Source organism: Corvus moneduloides, chromosome 3 (assembly GCF_009650955.1).
Source record: "Corvus moneduloides isolate bCorMon1 chromosome 3, bCorMon1.pri, whole genome shotgun sequence".
In the NCBI taxonomy this organism is placed as follows: domain Eukaryota; kingdom Metazoa; phylum Chordata; class Aves; order Passeriformes; family Corvidae; genus Corvus; species Corvus moneduloides.
Window position 1 is genome coordinate 115,932,410 of NC_045478.1, and position 20,902 is coordinate 115,953,311.

Genomic DNA, 20,902 nt, shown 5'->3' on the forward strand with positions numbered 1-20,902 from the left:
AAGGCAGGAATCCTGCCTGGCTGCTTAACCAGCACTAATGACACGTTTGCTCCAGTTACTCACGTATACCATCTCCATGAGGAATAATGGGGAGCTAGATAAACAGAGCATTGGAGTACTGGCTGTCCATGTGACAGTCCTGTCACCAGCCTGGTCCCAAGCCTAGGAGCACTCAGAGCACGATAATCTGCCTTATCTTAAAAAAAGTGTAACTTTGCTGATTTTATTATCATCTGAAAGCAGCAAGCAGGAAACTAATTGGCATGTTTCTCAATAATTCTCAGTCACATTGCTTAGAAAAGGCTGACTATAAACACTGAGCCACAGGATGGGCTCAGAAAAAAGGCTTTTGAGCTGCTTCCAACAGTAGCCAGCTCCCACTCCAGCCATTAAAACACACTGATTTGCATGGGAAAAAGGATGTTATGTTCAAGTTGTCATTCTTTTTCATATTTTTCATTATATGGGGGAATACTTACTATTTCGTATTTATTTAGGTTCCTATTTGCTGGCAGTTTTATTGAGCTAAAAAGTAACACTTCTGAGGGAAAAATTAACACACGGAAAACAGTATAGGTATTTTTGGGGGGTAGTTTACACGAAATGCCCTAATGTTACAAACACTCCATTAGTTGAACAGTTGCTGTCCAGTTACTTATGGAATCATGGAATGAATCACAGAATAGTTTGTGCTGGAAGGGACCTTAAAGATCATCTCATTCCAGTGCCCCACTTTGGGCAGGGACATGGACACCTTTCTCTAGATCAGGTTGCTCCAAGCCCCATCCAGCCTGTCCTTGAACACTTCCAGTAATGGGCATCCACTGCTTCTCTGGACAACCTGTTCCAGTGCCTCACCACCCTCACAGGGAAGAATCTCTTCCTGATATCTAGTCTGACCCTGCCCTCTTGTCAGTTTGAAGCCATTCCCTCTCATCTCGTCACTCCATGCCCTTGTAAAAAAATCCCTCTCCAGTTCTCTTGTAGCCACCTTGCGGTACTGGATGTCTACTTAAATCCTTCATTAATTATTTTCCCAGACCCAACATTTATTCCTAAAAACTAAAACTTCCTACTTATTTTTGTCCCAGTTGGTTTCTTGATGTATAGTGAACAAGCCAAGAAATAAAAACAATGACCTTTTCCTGCACCTACAGGAGAGACTGCTGCTGACAAAAGCTGCTTTAATTTAAATAACTCCCATGGTCAATTTTGTCAGGTACAGTAGGGGCAGATCTCTCTGTATCCTCCCTTGGCATCTCCCACAGTTAATAAGGGCACTCTGAATCAGGTACAGTTTGGGTATTTCTAGTAACTATCAATGATCTCTCCTCTGCACGCGTGGCCAATGTCCCTTAGAACGCAAGGGAGTGAGAAGTCCTGGCACCTGCAGCAATGAGCTCCTTGAGTCTGCCAGCCTCCAGTATTTAGGTGAAAACCTTCTACCAGCTTCATACTGAAGATCAGTAGATCTGGTAGTGGGAGAGGCAATGGACAGTGAACCCTGACCACTCTTCCACATCACACATTGTATTGAACACTTCTACAATTTCTCCCTTTAGGCTCTTTTTGAGTGAGATGACAGGCATTTGTGACAGCTGAAGACAGCAAGCTCAGTAGTTGTTCACCCAGAAGCCATCTGAGGCCTTTGAGGATGTCTGTGGCCCTTCTCTTACACTTTCCAGTTTTGCTAAATATTTCTGATCAGACCTACACAGAGTACTCAAGACAACAGCAAACAGCAGCTTTATGCAGTAGCATACTGAGGCTCTATGGCTGGCTTTCTGTGTACTTTCTAGTAACTTCTAGTGTTTGATTTGCTTTCTGACCATGGAACAGTAAGTTAATTCTTCCATGGACGTACCACTTATAACTCCAAGATCTTGCTCCTAAGGGATAGTAGCTAGCTTGGTCTCAAAAAAAGGAAAGTATTTTTCTTTCACATTGAAAGTCCCACAAACCCCTCAGAAATGTGTCTTAAACAACACTGTTATACTAAGAAAGTAATTTATTAGTATTATAATTAAATAGAGCATGGAACTAAAAATTGAGAGAAAAGCCTTAAATCTTTTTATGAGGGACAAATCTAGGAAGGTCAGCCACTGTTTTCATCAGTTTTAACCATGCTCTAAGAGGAAACTACCTGCAACAACATTCTGGTACGACAGCATTGTATACCCTCTTCACAGCCTGGCCAGTTGTAAGAGGAGGCGTGTAGGCAGAAGACCATAAAAGACAGTTTTACCATCATGTATTCTTTCAAATATCACTCACATTACTTTCACTTGTGTCTTCTTTGTTTTACCCTCTCTCTGAAATCTTCTGAAAGCAGTGGAATGATGCTTCTCAAAAAGAGAGCTACCACTGCTTACAGAGAGATCTTGGTAAAACTCAAACATGCCAGACACTTAAATGCACACAAGCAGAGCAGTACTTCCAAAGTCAATTAGCCTGAAAATATAAATATGTTCAAGTGCTCTCTTGGATTAGAACCCCACAGGCAATTTGCACAGCCTTGGCTCTTGCAGCTCACTGCACTTTTACTTGAAAACACTTTAGCTCTGCACACAATAACAACAGAAGTTTTGAAATGTGATCTGCCCAGAAACAAACTCATCCTGTTCTTTTTATCTAAGATGAAGATGAGAAATGATAATTTAAAAAGTTAAGACCTTTCATTCAGACCCTTCCCTATCTCTCTCTTTGATACATTTAACTCAGAATTTTTCTGTTCAACTGTGATGAGAATGCAGCACAAGAATGTAAAGGAGCAAGGAAAGAGGATATCCACTATGAATAAGAGGCTGTTTTCCTTAGGCTGTTTATAGAGATCTTGGTGACAGACAGGCTCCAAAGAGCCAGCACCAACGAAGGAACCACTGCTCAGCACACAAACACAGACCCTCTGTTACCTGCCCAGGATAAAATGCTGTGACTGCTCATTTACACCAGCTAAGTCAGGCCCAAACACACTGCTTTCCTTTCTTAATAGGTCTATGTCCAAGTTGCTCTCCGAAATCCACTTCCAAAAGACTGAGACTCACAAGGATTTTAGGATGTTCTTTATCTGTAGTCCATGCTTGCATTGTGAATAGTCTTGATGCAGTTCATGGGACTGTTTGTTGTGAAGGTAATTAGAATGAATCTAAAACCCTGCTCAATCAGTGAGGACAACAGCAGCACAGGAGCTCAGATGAAGAGAAAATCCTATAAATCTCTACACACTGGCTCTCAGATACACTAAATGAAGTTACCTATTAAGATTTTTAATATTTGAACACAGAATCAATCTTTTAATAAGTTGGGTTGGTTTGTTTTTTTCTTATAAATTAAGCCACACAAGTCTTCCATTAAAAAAACTCAGCAAAAGCTACAGAATAAGGAACACCAGCCATAACCTTAGATGTACTGAAAACAACTTGAAATGTTCTTAGACAAAATAGAACCCAAGAGAAAAAGAGAGAAAGCTTCCTTCAGTACCTTAAAGGACTAGCAATGGTGACCACTTTCAAGCATGCAATGCAGGTTAAATAATATATTGCAGTCACCAGATGGGTCACCTACAAAAGGAAAAGTAGGGTCAATCTGTAAACCCTCTCTGGGTGGTGCCGCTGACATAATTACTATTGGCAAATCAAACCACAATGACAAGATAAGAAGCAGGTGACAAGGTTTGCATTACTTTTTTGTCTGAAATGGAGAATTTATATAAATACTTAAATTAAATACAGCATTTTTTCTGTAAGATTTATGGAAGAACAGAGGTTACTTTGAAGATACAAAACGTAATTTTTTCAGGTTGCTGGATTAGAAACAAGAAGTCTATAAAGACTTCTGCATTCTGGGAAGCCTACATCTTCTTTCTTTTTTTTTTTTTTTTTGATAACTCCCAAGAAAGGTAAAGCCTGAAGAGAAATCTCCTCTTGCGTTTCTATGGCTTGAAACTGTTTTATTTTTTCTGAAGTGTAAGATGATGGTACCATAAGGAATGCAAGGCTTTGTGTAAAAACAGAAAGTTGAAGGTAACACTGCATGCAGCCTACAAACCAACAAAGCAGACAAATCATAAAGGACATATAAACCAAGAATGTCAGATGGAGCCTTCCTGAATTTATTTGCTAAAGGCAAACTAGAAATATTTTGTTTGCATTTGTGTGGAAACTACTGGTTTTTGCCAGTAGTATCTCATAAAACATTGCAATACATTCTTAGAACACGGGATTAGAAACATTATGTAAAAGATCATTTTACTAATCTGAAACCTCTGTGTGTGATCATTTTACTAATCTGAAACCTCTGTGTGTGGTAACTGATATAAATCTGTGATGCAGTTGAATTTGCCCTTGAACAATACTTGAAATCTCAGTGCGTTTTTTACTTCTCTTAAAATATAAGCCTGTTACTTCCATCATTAAAAATCCCAGGCCAGTATACGACACATGTGCTTTTGCTTTTCCAAAAATCAGTACTATTTTTCCTTTAAAAAAAACCCTCATGTGAGAACAAATAAAACACAGCATTCCTTCTAATTGTGAAACGAGTATTGCTGATGTGATTAAAGTTCTCTAAGAATCCAATTCTTTCAAGATATCTGTGAGAAAATGAGAATAGTTTTACAGAAACTTTGGTGGCCATCTTGCTGTTTACTCACCCATTTCTTGCCTGGTACTGCAGACTCCTGTCCCGTATTTTTCTAACTCTATGGTCACAGTTTTCAAAGCATTAACATCTGTTTCTGCAAAGCCGAGGTAGTTATAAGAACCCATATTGATTACATTCTTGATAGTCCTTCCTGTAAACCTACAATTAAAGCAAATTTTGAACAACAGCGCAATTTTCCCTCCAATCCCAAATGAAAAGAAAAAAACCCCAAATTTTCCCACCAAATTTTGTTCTGGTGTCAAATTCCTACTTGGGAATTTACAATCCTCATACTCTAACAGCCCCAAAGTTTTTCTAGCCTTTCTCTTTTCCTAACTAAGTACTGCTTCTTGGTCAGAGTGCTTTCTAGAAGCCACACTGTAGATGGCAATATACTGGTAAATTGAATGGTGAATGGCTGCTTTTATGGTTTTAAATAAACAAACAAACCTACAACTTTATTTAAGAAACAACTTCCAGACATTAATTTTTCAAGCAAATTGTCAACTGCTTCCATTAAGTCATCGGTGTTCTCACACAGACAGAGAGCTTAAACTTGATGAAAATACGGGAAACACTATGATGCGTTCTCAGTAAGCTCAAATACAGCCAACCTACCCATTGTCTATGCTGTGAATTTCCATAGCTGCTTAATTCAGCTGCAATACACCAAAACCTTCAAGCTGTAATCTGCTTAAAACCCACTGCCAAAGAGTCACTATGAAGGCAAGAAGCCACATTCATGCAATGCAAGGTATTATGATTTAAAACCTAACCAAGGGATAAAACAAATTTTGTTGTAATATTTTGAGTCAAGGTCTGTTATAAATGGAGTGTGAGCAGTCTTGTGCTGACACAGCCAAACAAAATCTTGCAAGCCAAATTTTTGGATTGTAAACCCTTTTGCAATAGAGTTGGAAATCCATACTGCATTTCCAAACAAATACTCAGATGAAAAGGATCAGACTGTCGGCATGGTGCTGACTGCAGAAAGAAGCATGCCGATGGATTCTAGACAAGGATCTAGACAGAACTTTCTGTGCTTTGCAGAGGTATCAGGAGTATGCTTATGAAGCTGAGAGCAGCAGAGTGTAAGATGACTCACCTAAATGTCCAGTTGTAATCATCTGTAACGCGCTCCATGAGGTCAAACTGTGGGCCAGGGACACTGCAAATTGGACGATTCCAGTTATCCCGTATTCTCAAATAGAGGTTTCTGGTGTAAAAGTTCTCAAAATCTTGATAAAGTGGCACAAAGTCCTGGTTTGAAAACATGCACAGGGTTATGTTGCTGGGAAAATATCTGCTTCTGTACCCAACTCATTCCTATTAACAGGGAAAAACTGATTCATCAGTAAACAGAGCTATAGCAGCCACAAGTTGGTCTAATTCCCCCTACATATCCTGAATGTTGGAAATGGTAAAAAAATCAAAATTCTTTCATTTAAAGAAACCAATTGTTTCAAATTGATCATTTTTCTACACATGGAGCAGATTGCAAAAGTAGGATAAACAACTCACTACATTTCATGAAATGCTGGATACATTAGACTAAATCTAGTCCAACATATGGGATTTGGGCGTTATTGGCCTGACCTGGAGGTGCAAACATCCAGTTAAGACAATTTTTTTTGGTTGAGAATTAGTGTCTATCTAAGGATTTTACTTGGAAATTAAATTTAAACAAAGCTTTATATGAAACAGCAATATATCCATGTTGGGCACTGCATACAATAAACTGATAAAATAACATGGCATGCAGTTAACATACGTGGGAGAATTAAATAAACATGCAATCCATAGTGAGGACAAAAAAATTTAAGTGGCACAACTGGAATCAACAAATGGCTAAATCATGAAGTGAATTGAAAATGATATTCATTAAGTTATGCACACATCTTTGAAAACTGAAAACAGGAAACAATTTCAGGAATTTTATTTGCAAGGGAAACAGTAACACTCTCCATGTTTTTCCTTCGTTATGCCAGGTGTTACCATAAATGATGACTCAAACTGCACAGAGGAGGAGGAGCAACGAAAAATTCTAAACAAAATTGGAAGGCTGTTGATCTTGCAAAGGTGCAAGTTTCACTTAGAACTATGTGGGATGAAAAATTTCGGGAGTTACAAGAATTCAGACTACATCAGCTTTGTTCTGGGACATGACTCCTTAGTGCTCTGTGACCAGCAGTTCAGCAAACAAGCCAGCAATTATAACAAAGTTAGTACTGCCTCGCTGTGAAAGACAACATAAGACAGCCAGATGGGACAAAGGAAAATCAGGGTTTAGGAGATTTGGAAAGATGATATATTTAACAATAAGGCATTTCTGAGTTTTCTTTTTCTGTGGATTGACCTCAAATACTGAGATTCTGTTTTGCTGAGAGTATTATGGCACTGTTACAAAACAAGGTGAACATGTGCCTGGGTAAAAATCACGACTTTACATAAATGTAGGTACATAATCATACACATGCATACAACTCCACTGCAGGGTGTGTTCACTCCTCTCACCCCTTGTGCAACGTTCTGCAAAAATGAAAGTTGTCTGCCTTGTTACTTCCACAAGTCACTGTAAATCACTTGCAAGCAGGGGAAAACTCAGCTGTGGATACATAACGACCTTTTCATACATACTTTTTGTTGTTCTCTCTCCGCAGCAATGTTACGTTTTTCTAGTCCCCAGGCTCTCATAAAATCTCGCAGGTAGCCAAATATTGTTCCCACTGCAAACCCCACGAAAGTAAAAACTGCAACATACATTGGTGCCTGTTCAAAGTGCTCAATAAATGTTTTTTTGTAGAGAGTTCCGTTTGATACTCCATTCTTCTGAAAAAATAGAACAGAAACTTTTGATTAATATGTTTCATCTCATCAAAACTTAGACCTTTAGACCTTGGGGCAAATCTTTTTCTCTAATTAGGAGAGACTTTCAGACCTCACACTGTATCAGCTGAAGAAGAGGACCTTTAACACTGAAGCTGCTACTGACCACTACAAGTATCTCCCATTTTCTCTCCTCTCATATCCTCAGTTGCAGGTGTCTTCAACACCACTCCCTTGTCTATTTTGAAACATGTGAAACTTATGAAAGGTTGGCAATATATTATTGTGCAATTGAACAATTATTTCAAAGGTGATTAAATGGAAACCACAATACTCTGTCTCGCAAGACAGAGCTATAAAAAGGGAAGGGCAGCATTAAAAACTCACCTACACTGTGCCTGACTGCTTCTGGAAGTCTTGTGTAACCCATTGCAGCAACTAACCTTTATAAAACAAATCCTGCCTAAACCAGGGCAGCTTTATACCACAATGTTCTCCAGACCTGACGAAGTATCCAAAACAGTTATGATCCAGGCCTTCTATTTCTCTTCTGATTTCACAAATGCTTTTAATTACATTTTCAGTGACCTCTCCCATAATTCTAAGGGTACTTAAAAACAAAATAGAGAAGAGCAAAAGAAAAGGAAAAAAAAACCCCAGAAGACACACAGACAGCCTTGCTTGTTAGAATTAGTGATTCCATTGTGAGCAAATTCTAGAAATTTACAGCTGTGTGTGGACAAAATATTTTTTCAATAAAACATATTAAGATTTCAATTTTCAAATTAAAGAAGTTAAGTTTTTCAGTTGCAATATTCACTAGGCTCATCAGATTATTCTTTGGAAGAGTGGTAACTCCCTTATTTCTGCAAAACATCATGGCCTTTACAGTTACTGTCTAGTAACAGCCAATTTTCTAATTCAAAACTAACAAACCACAGTCCAGAAAAAAAAGTGCCCTGTTTAAAAAACCCCAAAACCAACCAACAAAATACCCAAGACATATACTTTGACATATTATAAAGCAAAACTACTAGCATATGAAGAAATACCATTAATACAGTTCTGCCTGTGGGAAGGATGAATTAAACAGAGTAGATTACCTAGTTATGTAATGAAGCTAGCTGAAATACCATATTCATATTAAGAACAGTTGCCAATTCATTATACTTGTAAGGACAGATTATTATTGATCTTCATACTGCATCAAAATGTTTTTATCCTCAAAGGATTTAGATTTCTGTTGTAACTTGCTGTCCAATCCTGGATTCCCAAGGGGTTTTTGGGAGAAAAAGAAATTAAAAAAAAAGAAAAGCATTGTTGGCCACAAGAGAAAATAGAAAGGCTGTGAAGGAAACCCAAAAAAGAAAAAAATATTGGTTGGGCTGAACAGAAACACATTTAGACTTTGGAAACACTTATTGCCCTGCAAGGGAGAAAGAATGCAGGGCTGGCTCTCACCATGAGAGGGGACACCTTTGAAGCAATGCCACACATGCACACCTACCTCAAGCTAATTGCTCTTTTAGGGCAACCTATTTGCCATGAAAAACATTTTATGAGGACGAGTTAAATACGTGGTCAAGTCAAATTTCACATGAGTCACAACAGCTGTGTGCACACAGTGATGAGACAAAGTAAATATTTCAGACAGGATTAAGCTCAGTCCTATTACCTTACATTTGCCATGGGCTAAGAGCACATTTATGGTCATCTATGGGAAATTCAAGTGGCATTGTAGCTTGATGCTCTTGAATCAATTGGCGTCAGGCTGTGATGATGTGATAGTGCACCTGAGCCAGAGGAGAGAGTTACAATGTTTCTCTTCATCGATTTTATTAAGAAACACTTAATTGCTATAAGCCTTATTGGTAAAGGAACGGGAAAGCTCCTATCAGACTTTTGCATTGCAACACTCTTCTTCCACAATAAAACTCTGCTGTTGTGGAACTCTCATTTCAGCAGGTGCCATTTGATGCAGTCGGTATGACACATGTATTTACCATGTAACTGCTGTCACTGTCCTTAACACAAACAGCTGGGAGTAAAGAGCATAGACAGTAACGAAGTATGAAGAATGTAGAGACAGATGTGACCCACATTCTCCAGGCTATGAAGGAAAAAAACCAAGATTCTTCATACACTTAGTCCAAGGCTGGGAGAACAAATTCAAAAAACACAGTGACATCTTGCCTAAAAAATAAAGTGAGGAAAACGAAGCGCATTTAATCCACCCCCAGAGTCCCACAAAATAGTAAAGAGAGAGTCTCAAGAAAGAATAACCAAAACAAGTGGATTTGCTGCTTCTGGAGAGTGGGAGAGTGGTGGCGGGGATGTTTTTGTGCAGCACTTCTGATCCAAGCATGGGGTACATGAGTGACTGACTGAACATCATGAGGCTGTTCAATTTCAGCCAGTCTAAACTGGCTGAATTGGTCAGTGAATGAATGCTTAATAGTCATTTTGCACTACATTACTGTCAGCTTTTTCTGTGTTACATAAAGTTTTATCTCAGAAGAAAGAGGTGGATTTGGAGACTGTGCATTTAGAACAGCAGCTATCCAGTGAAGGGTGATTTAATTCAACTCTGACTGGCATTGAAATCAAACACAGCAGATTTCCTACAAATGGCTGAAACGACTCAGAGATCATTACTTACACCATTACCCAGTGGGTGCTCTGCTGAACTGTGCACCCACAAGTGTCTTATTACCTGTAATAACACCTGCAGAAGACAGTACATTTTCTCCTCCATACCTTCAACTGCAGCAATTGATTGGCCAAAGATTCTAAAAAAATATACATTCTCCCAACTTCAGCAATTGGTGGCTTTGAGATTTTATGACTCTAATAGTGTGTTATCACCTACAATAGTCATCAGGGATAACTGTGCATGTGTTCACCGTTTTTGAACCTAAATATGTTGGGAAAATGAATTGTGACTTTTGATAATTCATTTCATTTTTAAAAATCTGTTTCCTTTTCTATAATAAAATTACCTGACAGTGTCACGACAGTCTACTTTGACTGTTCTTGTCTGTTCAGCTTTCCTACTCAGCCAGTTACACAACTCATAATTTTCTATACCTAAATAAATTCTGCCTCTCCACTTGTCTCTTTCCAGCCTATAAGAATCTGAATCTATATAACTCTAGTCCAGTCTCCTTGTGCTAACATGGACTTAAACCCCCCAAAAATAAATGTAAAAACTCTGTATTTTAATTTTCGACTTTCTATTCACTCTGCAAAGTTCAATAAAATCTTCCTGAGATACAGAGGATATGAATTAGGATTGCATACCGCACTTGAGAGCACAGTATGGATTTATATACCTGCAAATGATGCTTTGTCTTCTTTTCTGTTGCTTTTTAAAGACTGTTAACATTCTATTTGCCTTCTTGCCACAGTTCAGAGTTTCATCTCTTATGATTACACATATCCTTCCTCAGTTGCAAAAATACCAAATTTAGAGCACACTGCTATTTGCGCATTCTTGGGACCATTTTCCATTCCAATTAATTCTTTGGTTTTTATTTAGTGACCTGAAATTTTTTCTGCTCTTTCGTCAACATTATACACACTACCAATGAGAAACTTCTGCAGAGTTTCTTGTTCAGACCAAATTTTGCAGCAACCTGAAGAATTCTGTATTGTCAATACATACTGTCACCTATTTCTCCTCGTCCCTTTTTCCACACCATTGGTGAAAATACGAGAGAGTGCAGGTCCAAAGAGTGGTCCCTGGGGGACTCAACTCCCTGCATTTCCCTCGTCACCTTTTCAAAAATTGTTTATTTGTAACCCCTAATTTCTCTGGCAAAAAGGCCAACATAAGCAGCAGCCCAGAATTATTCAGCAACTTTGTCTTCCTTTAAAAATCTTGAGTAAATACCCCTTTCTGATGTGTTAATCCACAATTTACTGGCTGTTTTAAAAATTCTGTTGGCATTCCAAATCAAAATAGTTTCTCAGTGGCCTGCCACACAGTAAGTTTACCTTCTAGGCACAAACGCAGGGAAGCTACTGGTGCAACATAAAGGCACGCGACACAGAAAGGCTATAGGCGAAATTCAAGGAGAATGGATGTTTTACCAAGGAGTTTTACAAATCTAAGATTTCATCAACTTTTTGGAAACCACAAGCACAATCAGGGCAGGCAACTTTTGTGTGTTGATCCTCTGCTTCACTGGTTTCCAGTAAGATACTGCAGCAAGAGAATTCCTTGCAGCAAGATTTTGATGCCAAGGAAGTCAACAGGAGTGATGGCAATGCAGCAAAATCAGATTTATGTACAATACTCTTAGATTCCCATTCTCTATAATTAGCCATAGTATTTCAAAACTCTCCCCTAATGAAGAACCCCTTCCAAAATGCCTTCAGGTTTTCAAATGGAGAAATCAACTCTTACAACAAATCTCAGAGTGCTATGAGAATGGACGTCAGTATAAAATACTGAATATAAGGGACACACAATGTTAATCAAAATAGCTTACTCTAGTAATAATGTAAACTCATCTTGAAGTCTATTAAACACTTCTGGCAACACCTTTACAAGGAATAGTTACAAAATATATTTGCATTAGCAAAGAAAAAAAAGGATAGCTATGCAACAGCATTAATAATACTTAAATATTTGTTCACACTACCATTAAAATTAGGAGATAATTTTTCATTGCATTTAGGTCCTGCAGCCCTTGGAATTGGCTAATTGGCATGCTAATTGGCATGAGCCAGATTTGCATTGAGGGGAGAGTGAAGAATTGAGCAGCACAGACACGGTGCCACAGTACCAACCCTGCGTGCTGGCCCTGATCAAGTCCCCAGCAAAGAGGTAACCATGTATGCTGGCACAAGGTGTGAGTAAGCCCGTGTGAGTGGAGTTGTATCAAGGAACCAGAGACCCAAGAACTCATGTTGACAAGCAAGTCTGTTCTGCAGAGACAACAAGCACTAATTAAATGTTCTTCTGCTATTATGGCCATTGTCCTTATAGCAGCAGGAGGTGCAGACAGGTGTATCTTTGAAATAAAACTACTGGGAGAACAATAAAGTCTTTAAATATAAGTTCCCTGCTAGGAATCAAATCTGATCCAGAAGTGGATGAAACTTTATGTGTGTTTCTGGATCAGATTTTATCAAGTTGTTGCATACAACCTATGAAAAAACAATACAAGCTGACTGATCCTAATACTTCCCTACAGATATGTATATGAAGAGAGAGGTGTTGAAAACTGTGAACCAAGTGACAACCATGTTTGCTCAATATCTGACAGACCTACAAGATGACAGTGAAATCTTAAGCAAATTAGGACAGGGTGTTCTTACAGCAAAAAACTGATGGGAGAATAGACATAATTGCTAATGCAACATCTGATTGCTTGTAGACAGTTTGGTTCTAAACAGGTGTTTCCTCCCCAGCATTTGAAGAGCATCTGGGACAGGACCCTAAATGTAGATGATTTTACATGTCCTAGGATGTGTGAGACAGAGACATGGGGAAGAATACAAGTATCTACATAACTAATAACATAAACAAGTAACAGGATCTACAGAGGCCTGTAACCTTCTGGAGCAGAAGCTGAAGATGGGATACTACAGGATTCCATTTCAGCCAAGGGAAGGGTATGGTCCAGCTGAATCCCACTCGGAGCTTGCCACTGGATAGTCACAACTTGAAGCGACTGGTGAGCAATTCTGTCTCCTATAGATCACTGTCACCAGAGGGCTGGGTCCCAAAAAATAAAACTGTCAGGTTCTGTGCAAACCCACCAGGATGACTGTCACAATTACTACTTTTCCCCCAAATCACTTCAGAATCCATTAGACACTGGAGGAATCTGGGTGATTGCATGCAGTTCCCAGGAGAGAAGAAAAAAGGAAATTGAAATTATGAAAGCAGAGGTTCCCTGTAATGAATATACTATTGTCACAAATTTAGATTACTTCATAAATCTCCTCACTTACTGGCAATGATATCCTTCACTTTAAATGTGTGATTTCTTTTCTGTAACAACACATTTCATATCTTATGGGCTCAAGTTTCTAAACCGTAAGTCAAAAATGGCTACTCAGGGAATTCATATATTACTGAGCTATAAAGACAAGACTTCAATTAAAAATAGTTGTGAAACTTTTAAGTCTAGAAGGTGCTAAAACGAAGGTCACTGCCCCGCGCAATGTAACAAAGCCACAAGAAAGTGGCTACAAAACAAACTGCAAGTAGCAACCAAGCCAAAAAAGCTTTAGCTCGCAGTAGTGTGCCTGCAGAATCCTCGTTTAGACTGATTATTGATTTCTACTGAAGTTTCAAATAAAATATACACCTGGTAGTAATACAGTCAATAAGGACTAAGAGTAAAATCTCCAAGATCGTCCAGAAGGTTTAGGAAATATAAAACACCCTCAAAATAACTTAGAAAACCATGTACTCTTGAACTTGCCAGAGATTCAGGATTTAACAATTCAGAAACTCTATAAAGTTCACTCCCTGTAAACAGTATTAAATGCTGCTTGTTCTGCTGCTTGAGGTTTGTTTGAAGATTGGGTCTTCACCACACTTTTCACAAGCACCAGGAAATGGCTTTTCATTTCTTAATCAACTGTCATCTAATTGCTGGCTGAAAACTTGCAGCCTCTCTTCAACTACAGGCAAACACCAAAACGATATGAAAAGATGGGATCTTCACCTTCCAGACTTGCATAATCTTTTCAGCTGAACGCAAGCTAAACTCCAACATATTCATCTTGCAGCAATTCTTTCAGCATCAACTAAACAAGTCCTGCAATGCTGACTGTGACACTAATATTATGAAAATACAGATGTGAATGACAAACACATTAGAAAAATACTGTGAAATACTGTTATGTAACGAGGAAAACAATACACATACTATATAATTTTCAGACTAACACTTTACTCTGATGCTAAAATGATACTTTTGAGTGCAACTTAGGAGGTTGGGAGGATACAGAAGACTTACTCATTTATAATGTCGGGGACGAACATTCAAGAGCGGCAAGAGTTCCAAACAAGAAGAAACATGAACTCAGAAAGTACACCTTTTATCTCAGTTTCGTAAGTTTTTGTTAAGGTATTTATATTAAGAAGTACCTTATCTGATGTATCAGAAATTTTAGCCCTGCACACACTACAAGCAACATGCACTCCAGCATCAATGAATGTTTAATTTCAACTATTCAGAGACTGTCTACTTTGTGCAATTTTTCAGCAGGTAATGGTCACACCACAGTGTCTGCCAAAAGAAAAGCCATATATAACTCTTTATAGCACAGAAGCTTGGATTAATGCACACAGACTCAGAACAAATCCCAGGAGCAAACCATGAAAATGCAATCTCATGAAGGGGAGAAAAATAGTAGAAAACACAATTCTGAACTTCAAGGTTCATAAACTGCAATATAAACCATAACAGCTACTACCCAATACCAAATAACTATGGTACTTACATCAAACAGTACACGGGAGACAAAAACAACTGCATAGCAAACTCTTTTCCCAATGGCTTTACATCTGTACATTTCAAGCAATAGTAAGAAACAGTAGAAAGAAAAAGTAACATGACTGTCTTATACAGCTGTTATTCTGCTGTTACTCCCAGAAACTTCAAAGTGACTCAGCATAAATAGGAAGGCATGAGGGCAAAGATGGAGCTTAGTAATTTCAAATTACTAGAGACAAAACCATGAAGTTCACTACCCAGAGAGATACTTACAAACACCAGAAGGTATCTCCTAACCTTACAGCAATTACAGAGCAGAAAGCCAGGCATGTGGGATCAGAGAGAAGTGGATGAAACACCTAGGTTACAGCAATCCCGACATAGTTTGTGGAGTCAAGTTGCAGCAAGAATTTGGTATGATTTCCAAAGCTTAAGGTAAATTACAGGATTCACACTGCTTGGCCACATCACAGTATCTCCTGATCATCCAAATCCTATGGCTTTGGCTTTAAAAATAAACAAACAAACAACATGATGATGAAGTGGTATCACTTCAAAGGCTGCCAATTTCTGCACATCACTGGTGATGATCTACTAATATGGGAAACTACTTCCAGAAGTGATCCAGCATTTAGAAATTAATCTTATGTATCTCACATACATTTTTGATACGAAATTGTTCGTTGGGATGAAGACTGTAGCTGAATGCAAAGTTCTCAAGATGCACTAAACAGATTGCTACTGATTTTGCCCAGTGTGGATTCTGAGTAAATATCCACATGAAGCAATCCACCAACTCCCACATATTTCCTACACAGTGACTTTGCACCAGAAAATGTTTTAATTAGCCATCAAATTCCTCTCCATGCAAAATTCCCTTGTGGAGAAAATGCTTCATCTTCTGCACTAACTAGCATAATGAATCCTCATTGGATCCCAGACCCTTCCCCATTATATGGCACAAACAGCTTCAAACAGGGCCAGGATTTTGCATCGTTTTAATAATGAGTTTAATAATGACACACACATTCCCTATCAGAATGGATGTGGCCATGGATGCTGGATCATGCCAAATACATTGCAAGCTTAAATCTTAAGGTGTTAAACCTTTAGAGGTGGTCTCAGGCCATCCTTGGTTCCTGAGATTACAGCAGCAGTTTGGAGAAAGACTTCTGGAAGTCACAATACATCCCTTGTTAAAGGAGCACAAACGTATTCACACTTCCTACCTGGAAGTTGCATAACATTAGGATAATTTGCACATTATTTTGATGATTCTGAGAGTTATGCACAAGTTAAGTTGAAACTGTGTGCCTTCCAAGACATTCCTATTATTGCAAGGAGTAACTTGTTATATTTCAAAAACCTGATGAAAGTCGTTGCCAATTTTGTTAATGCAATCAGTTTAGCTGGATTTATGCTACCTCCTCCAAGGTAATTAACTACTTTAAAACAATACTTAAATATAAATATCTTGGCATACCACAGATGGAGAGGAAAGAGAGAGAGAAGAAATTCCACAACAAAAAACCCCAATGGGGAAAGCAGAATTTCTCATGAACAGATGAGAAAGAGGCAATCAAATTTGGGCTGCTAGCTTGACAGATAGGGGGATTAAAAACTCAGTAGGAAGATGATCGTCTGGGTAGACAAGGTCCACCTCCGAGCTAGGATAAGAATTCAGCATCAAAAGAGAGCCCTAGGGTGAAAAAACATCAGGATAAGTTCAGGTAAGGCATAGCATATAGGTTTGTAGGACAGAAGATTTCGAGGAAGGTGAAGGAGATACCCATCCTATCAACGTGTCAAGAAAATGAATAGCTTGACACCTTCAAACACAATAGAAGCTGTTTTAAGCAAGAAGACAAAAATGCATTTAGCCAATCGTTAGGCAACTTGGCAGCAGTGACCACGGCTAATTAAAGTCAGTTGCCCTATACCAAAGCCAGCATCACAGCTGGTACCTGTGATCAAATCACTGCACCATTAAATTTCACAACATGACGAGGGCTGCAACCCACCTATCATCAAAGTGTCTTCAGAGAACCCCAGTCTGGAGTAACCCACATTCACCAGCTTGTGCCCTAATGCAGCGAAGCTACTTCGTTTAACCAGCAACAACCAATTACTTTTTCTTTTTTTCACCTAAAAATCTACAGGAGCAGTAACATCCTTCTTTAGCTGCTTTTTTTTTGTTTGAAAACTACCAGGAAAAGGCATTTTCAATCTGTCATGGTTAAGTAGTGCCCACACCTATACCTACGAGAAACTTACAGCTGGATGCCTCCAGGAACAGCAGCTCTGCAAGAGGCTCTCTCCTCTTCCCACCAATTTCAATTTTTTCCTTGTACAACTGGAAAAGATGATCTTGGCCTATATGACTTCTTAATGGCTATTTAATTGTTATTATGTTAATTAACTATTATTAAATTGACTAATTCAATCAAAGCTCAAAAAATTTCATTTTACTTCAATTGCTCAAAGATCAATAAAAAAGAATCTAGAAATAAATTAGTGCTTTTTAAAAAAAGAGTGCATTCTACATTGAAATGCTCTTTATAAGTTGTTCCAGTAATTATCTAAGTCATAACACTGAGCATGAGAAGTGCTAGCTTTCTCTCATCTGAACCTTCTGTAACTACCCAGGTTTGCAGAAACATCTTTAAATAAATGCTCTCCTCAGATTTTATAGCAGTCTAGACACAGACAAAAAGGGAAGTCCTCAACCCACCTTGTACTGATTTTCACCAGCGGGTCAATGTCTACCTAGAGCCTGTGGCTCTTGGCTGGAAAGACACGGGTTAGGAAAAAGAAGCACACGAGAAATTCAAGAGACAAAAATCAGGTGCAAGAAAACTGAGGGAAAGAGATGACTGAAGTGTTTTGTTGTTTCAGCAAAGGACGACACCTCAAATGCACTGCAAAAAGTAAAAATTCAATTGAATTAGCCTTTGGGTTTGAACAATCTTAACTTTTTTTTAAGAAAGCAATGGCCTACTCCCTCATGTTACTTCTCTCTCTGCAAGTACTCCTCTACTAAAGCTTTTGAACTCACAGAGCATTTCCATCAGATCTGATGAGGCCTTCATGATATCAAATTTTCTAAAAGCTTCAGGAAAATGTAACCTTGATAAGGCAAAGGGATCCAAATCCCTGAACTGAAGGACAGGCAGCAAAAACTTGGCTCTTTAGCCATTCTTGGAGTGAATTACACAAGCACAACTGTAATAACCCATGAACCAGCCTCTAGTTAGGTCTGAACAAGGTTCAGCACATTCTGCCTCTTGCCCACCTGGAAAGCAAGGATGTGGTAGGCAAGCTAGGATGTTTAGGGGTGGCAGAATATGCTGGATATGTAACAACATAAAATCACTGCTTATGGAAAAAAATGCTTACAGGCATTTCACAAGTCTTTCCCTTACCTCTATTATTATTTCCTCCCATTTTGCCATGGGGCAAATTGGAAGACAATACTTAAAACATTGCTGCACTTTGGAAGTAATTTCAGGACGCATTAAGGTGTATTAACTCAAAGTTTTCATTTATACTGATAAAATGGTAGAAATCAAGGGACTTAGGAAAAGTAGGAAATGGAACAGCAAAATCACAGATTTCAGAAGAGCATGACTGTATTCAGAAGTAGCAGGTATTGCTCTAGGAAGCAATGTTAAAAGTAGAAGGAGTTAGAGAAAAAACAGCTATCTCTTAAGAAACTCATGTTAAGGGCAAAAGGACAAACCATTCTAGAGCTACTAAGCAGTACTAATGCAGGTCTCAGCTGAAGTGTCCATCCAGCTTCAGACACTGCTTTTTGAGAAAGAAGATGTGAACCAGATGGAGGGAACTGGGAAAGAAGCATAAAGTCTTGTCAAGTAAGTTATGAGGAAAGAATGAATGAATTAGAATTGTCTAGTTTAAAGAGAAGAGAAAACTCTAATGACTGGCAGCCTAAGAGTCTTCAAACATATAAAAGATAACTGCAAAAGAAAGAGAGTACTCTGTGCTCTATTAAGCATCAATGTGCTTAAATCACAGCCAAAGTGATCTAAACCAGACATTAGAAGGAGCTTTGTACTGATAAAATCAGTTAAATGTGAATCTAGAGCAATGGAGGTGTTTAAGATGGACATAAACCACCGGTAGGGACATTTCATGTAAAGTCAAAGCTAACATTGTCTAGCAGAGGACAGCAGAAAGCAGTGCTGTCAGTCTTAATGAAACCCCAAAACAGAGTGGCACATCTTATGAGCTGAGAGGCTGCAGAACAGCCTTCAAGATATTCCAGCAGAAAACCAGCCCTGGATAAAACTGACTTGCAGAAACTGACTAGATGACATCTCAAAATACTTTTAAGGCTCATGTCCTATTTTTCTGCTTACCTGATATTCACCTCACTATGACATGAAATGTGGAACAGAAATGATTGAGAACTGCAAAAACAGCTGAAACATATCTTCAGAGGGTAAAATGTAAGCAGATAGAGAGAACCTCTGAATCACAGGTGCTGGAAGAAGGAAATAGGTATACAGACTTTCTGCTTAAAATTAAAATAAAATTAATATTACTCTGGCTCTAGGCAGCTGTTGATGTTTGGGAAACCTAAAACTGTTCAGCACATTTCACAAATCTGTGTAACAGAAAGTCCATATAGACATTTTTTTCCCCTCTTTTGTGGACAAACAAAACCCCCCTGTTATCTTTACCTCATTAACATCTTTACATATCACCATTCTAGTATATCAACCCTCTGAAAGATACAATAAGGTTTCTTTGACTTTTCCTTAGGATAACACTTTGGTACAGACGTCTGTGCCTGTGCTCCTAAATTTGGGAAGTACAGAGACAAAGTGACAGTAGTTGGCAAAGCAAAGGCTCTGCAGGGTCATCTAGAAGGATGTGCTGAAGCTCTGATCAAGAACACACTCTCCTGAGCTACCTGATATGTTTCTAGAGCAACAGAAGATGCCTAGACACCAATCTGACTTCTTGTCAACGCAATCCAAAAGGAAAGCTCACGTAAAAAACATAGTTTTAAAGCCCATTAAAATGTAAAGATTTTAAAATACTAGTAGTCTCCTACTTCTGAAAAAAAGAAGTTACTGTTTAAACTTATACATGATAAGCAAATAACAGTAAACCTTCATGCAGAAGATAAATAAACGTTTTTCAGAAGACCTCATGTTTCACCTCTACTCCTCCTCATTTGGAAAAAGAACCCCCCAAAAAATACGAACTTGAGCATAAGACAAATGTTGTACCCTTCTATAATGGCTGCTACAAATGTATTTCTGCAATGAGGCAAATAATGAGCAACAACAAAAGGTGCCAGTGTCTCTCTCAACTGCAGTGGAGAGAGGGCCTCAAATTTGTTCTGACAACTTTAGTTCATCCAGGAACTCCCCTGAGAGGATGAACTACATACTTACAGCCTACCATCTAGCAGAGAAAAATATAATTTATTTGTGAAAAATGTCCACATGTGCAGAATGATCTCACTAGCATGTCCCATGGTAGAAATCAGTTAATACAGAATGAATGAAGTTCAGCTACAATAGGGAAAAAAACCCCAACAAACTACTTGAGGTCCCATGACAGAAGCTCCTAACAAGATCTAAGGAGACACTCCTGTAGGTAAGTATTTAGATGTTTCAGACATAATGCTTTACAGTGAATTCTGAAACAATATTAGTATATTCTGATAATTCCTTATTTTACATTCTTTCCCAGTCCACAGGGAAAGCTGTGCACTCCCCTCATACTCAGTATGAAATTAATCATAATTAAGAAATTTTATGTGCCCATCCTGACAGCTCCCTTATGGACTAATGGAATAACATCAGCCTGTGTGAAAAATATCAGTTGATACAAAATCAAGAATGGCAAGAAGGACATGCAGAACAACCATCATAATTCAAGAATATCCCCCTCTGAGGACCAAATTCATACTAGATAGTATTGTTGTCTCTTTTTCCACC

General features: G+C 38.5%; 1 protein-coding gene across 6 annotated transcripts in view; it reads right to left on the reverse strand.

Annotated features, from left to right (window-relative positions):
* Window positions 1-20,902, reverse strand: part of SPTLC3 (serine palmitoyltransferase long chain base subunit 3) — an 89,164-nt gene that overhangs the window by 44,482 nt on the left and 23,780 nt on the right. For 4 of the 6 annotated variants that reach the window (XM_032103663.1, XM_032103665.1, XM_032103662.1 and 1 more), the window contains 3 exons: window positions 7,279-7,470; window positions 5,747-5,901; window positions 4,652-4,800 (listed from right to left, as the gene is read on the reverse strand). In XM_032103663.1, the coding sequence (XP_031959554.1) occupies window positions 4,652-4,800; window positions 5,747-5,901; window positions 7,279-7,470 (496 nt within the window). Of the gene's footprint in view, window positions 1-4,651; window positions 4,801-5,746; window positions 5,902-7,278; window positions 7,471-9,142; window positions 9,226-20,902 lie in introns of those variants that run through there. The other 2 variants (XM_032103667.1, XM_032103666.1) reach the window with 2 other exon arrangements.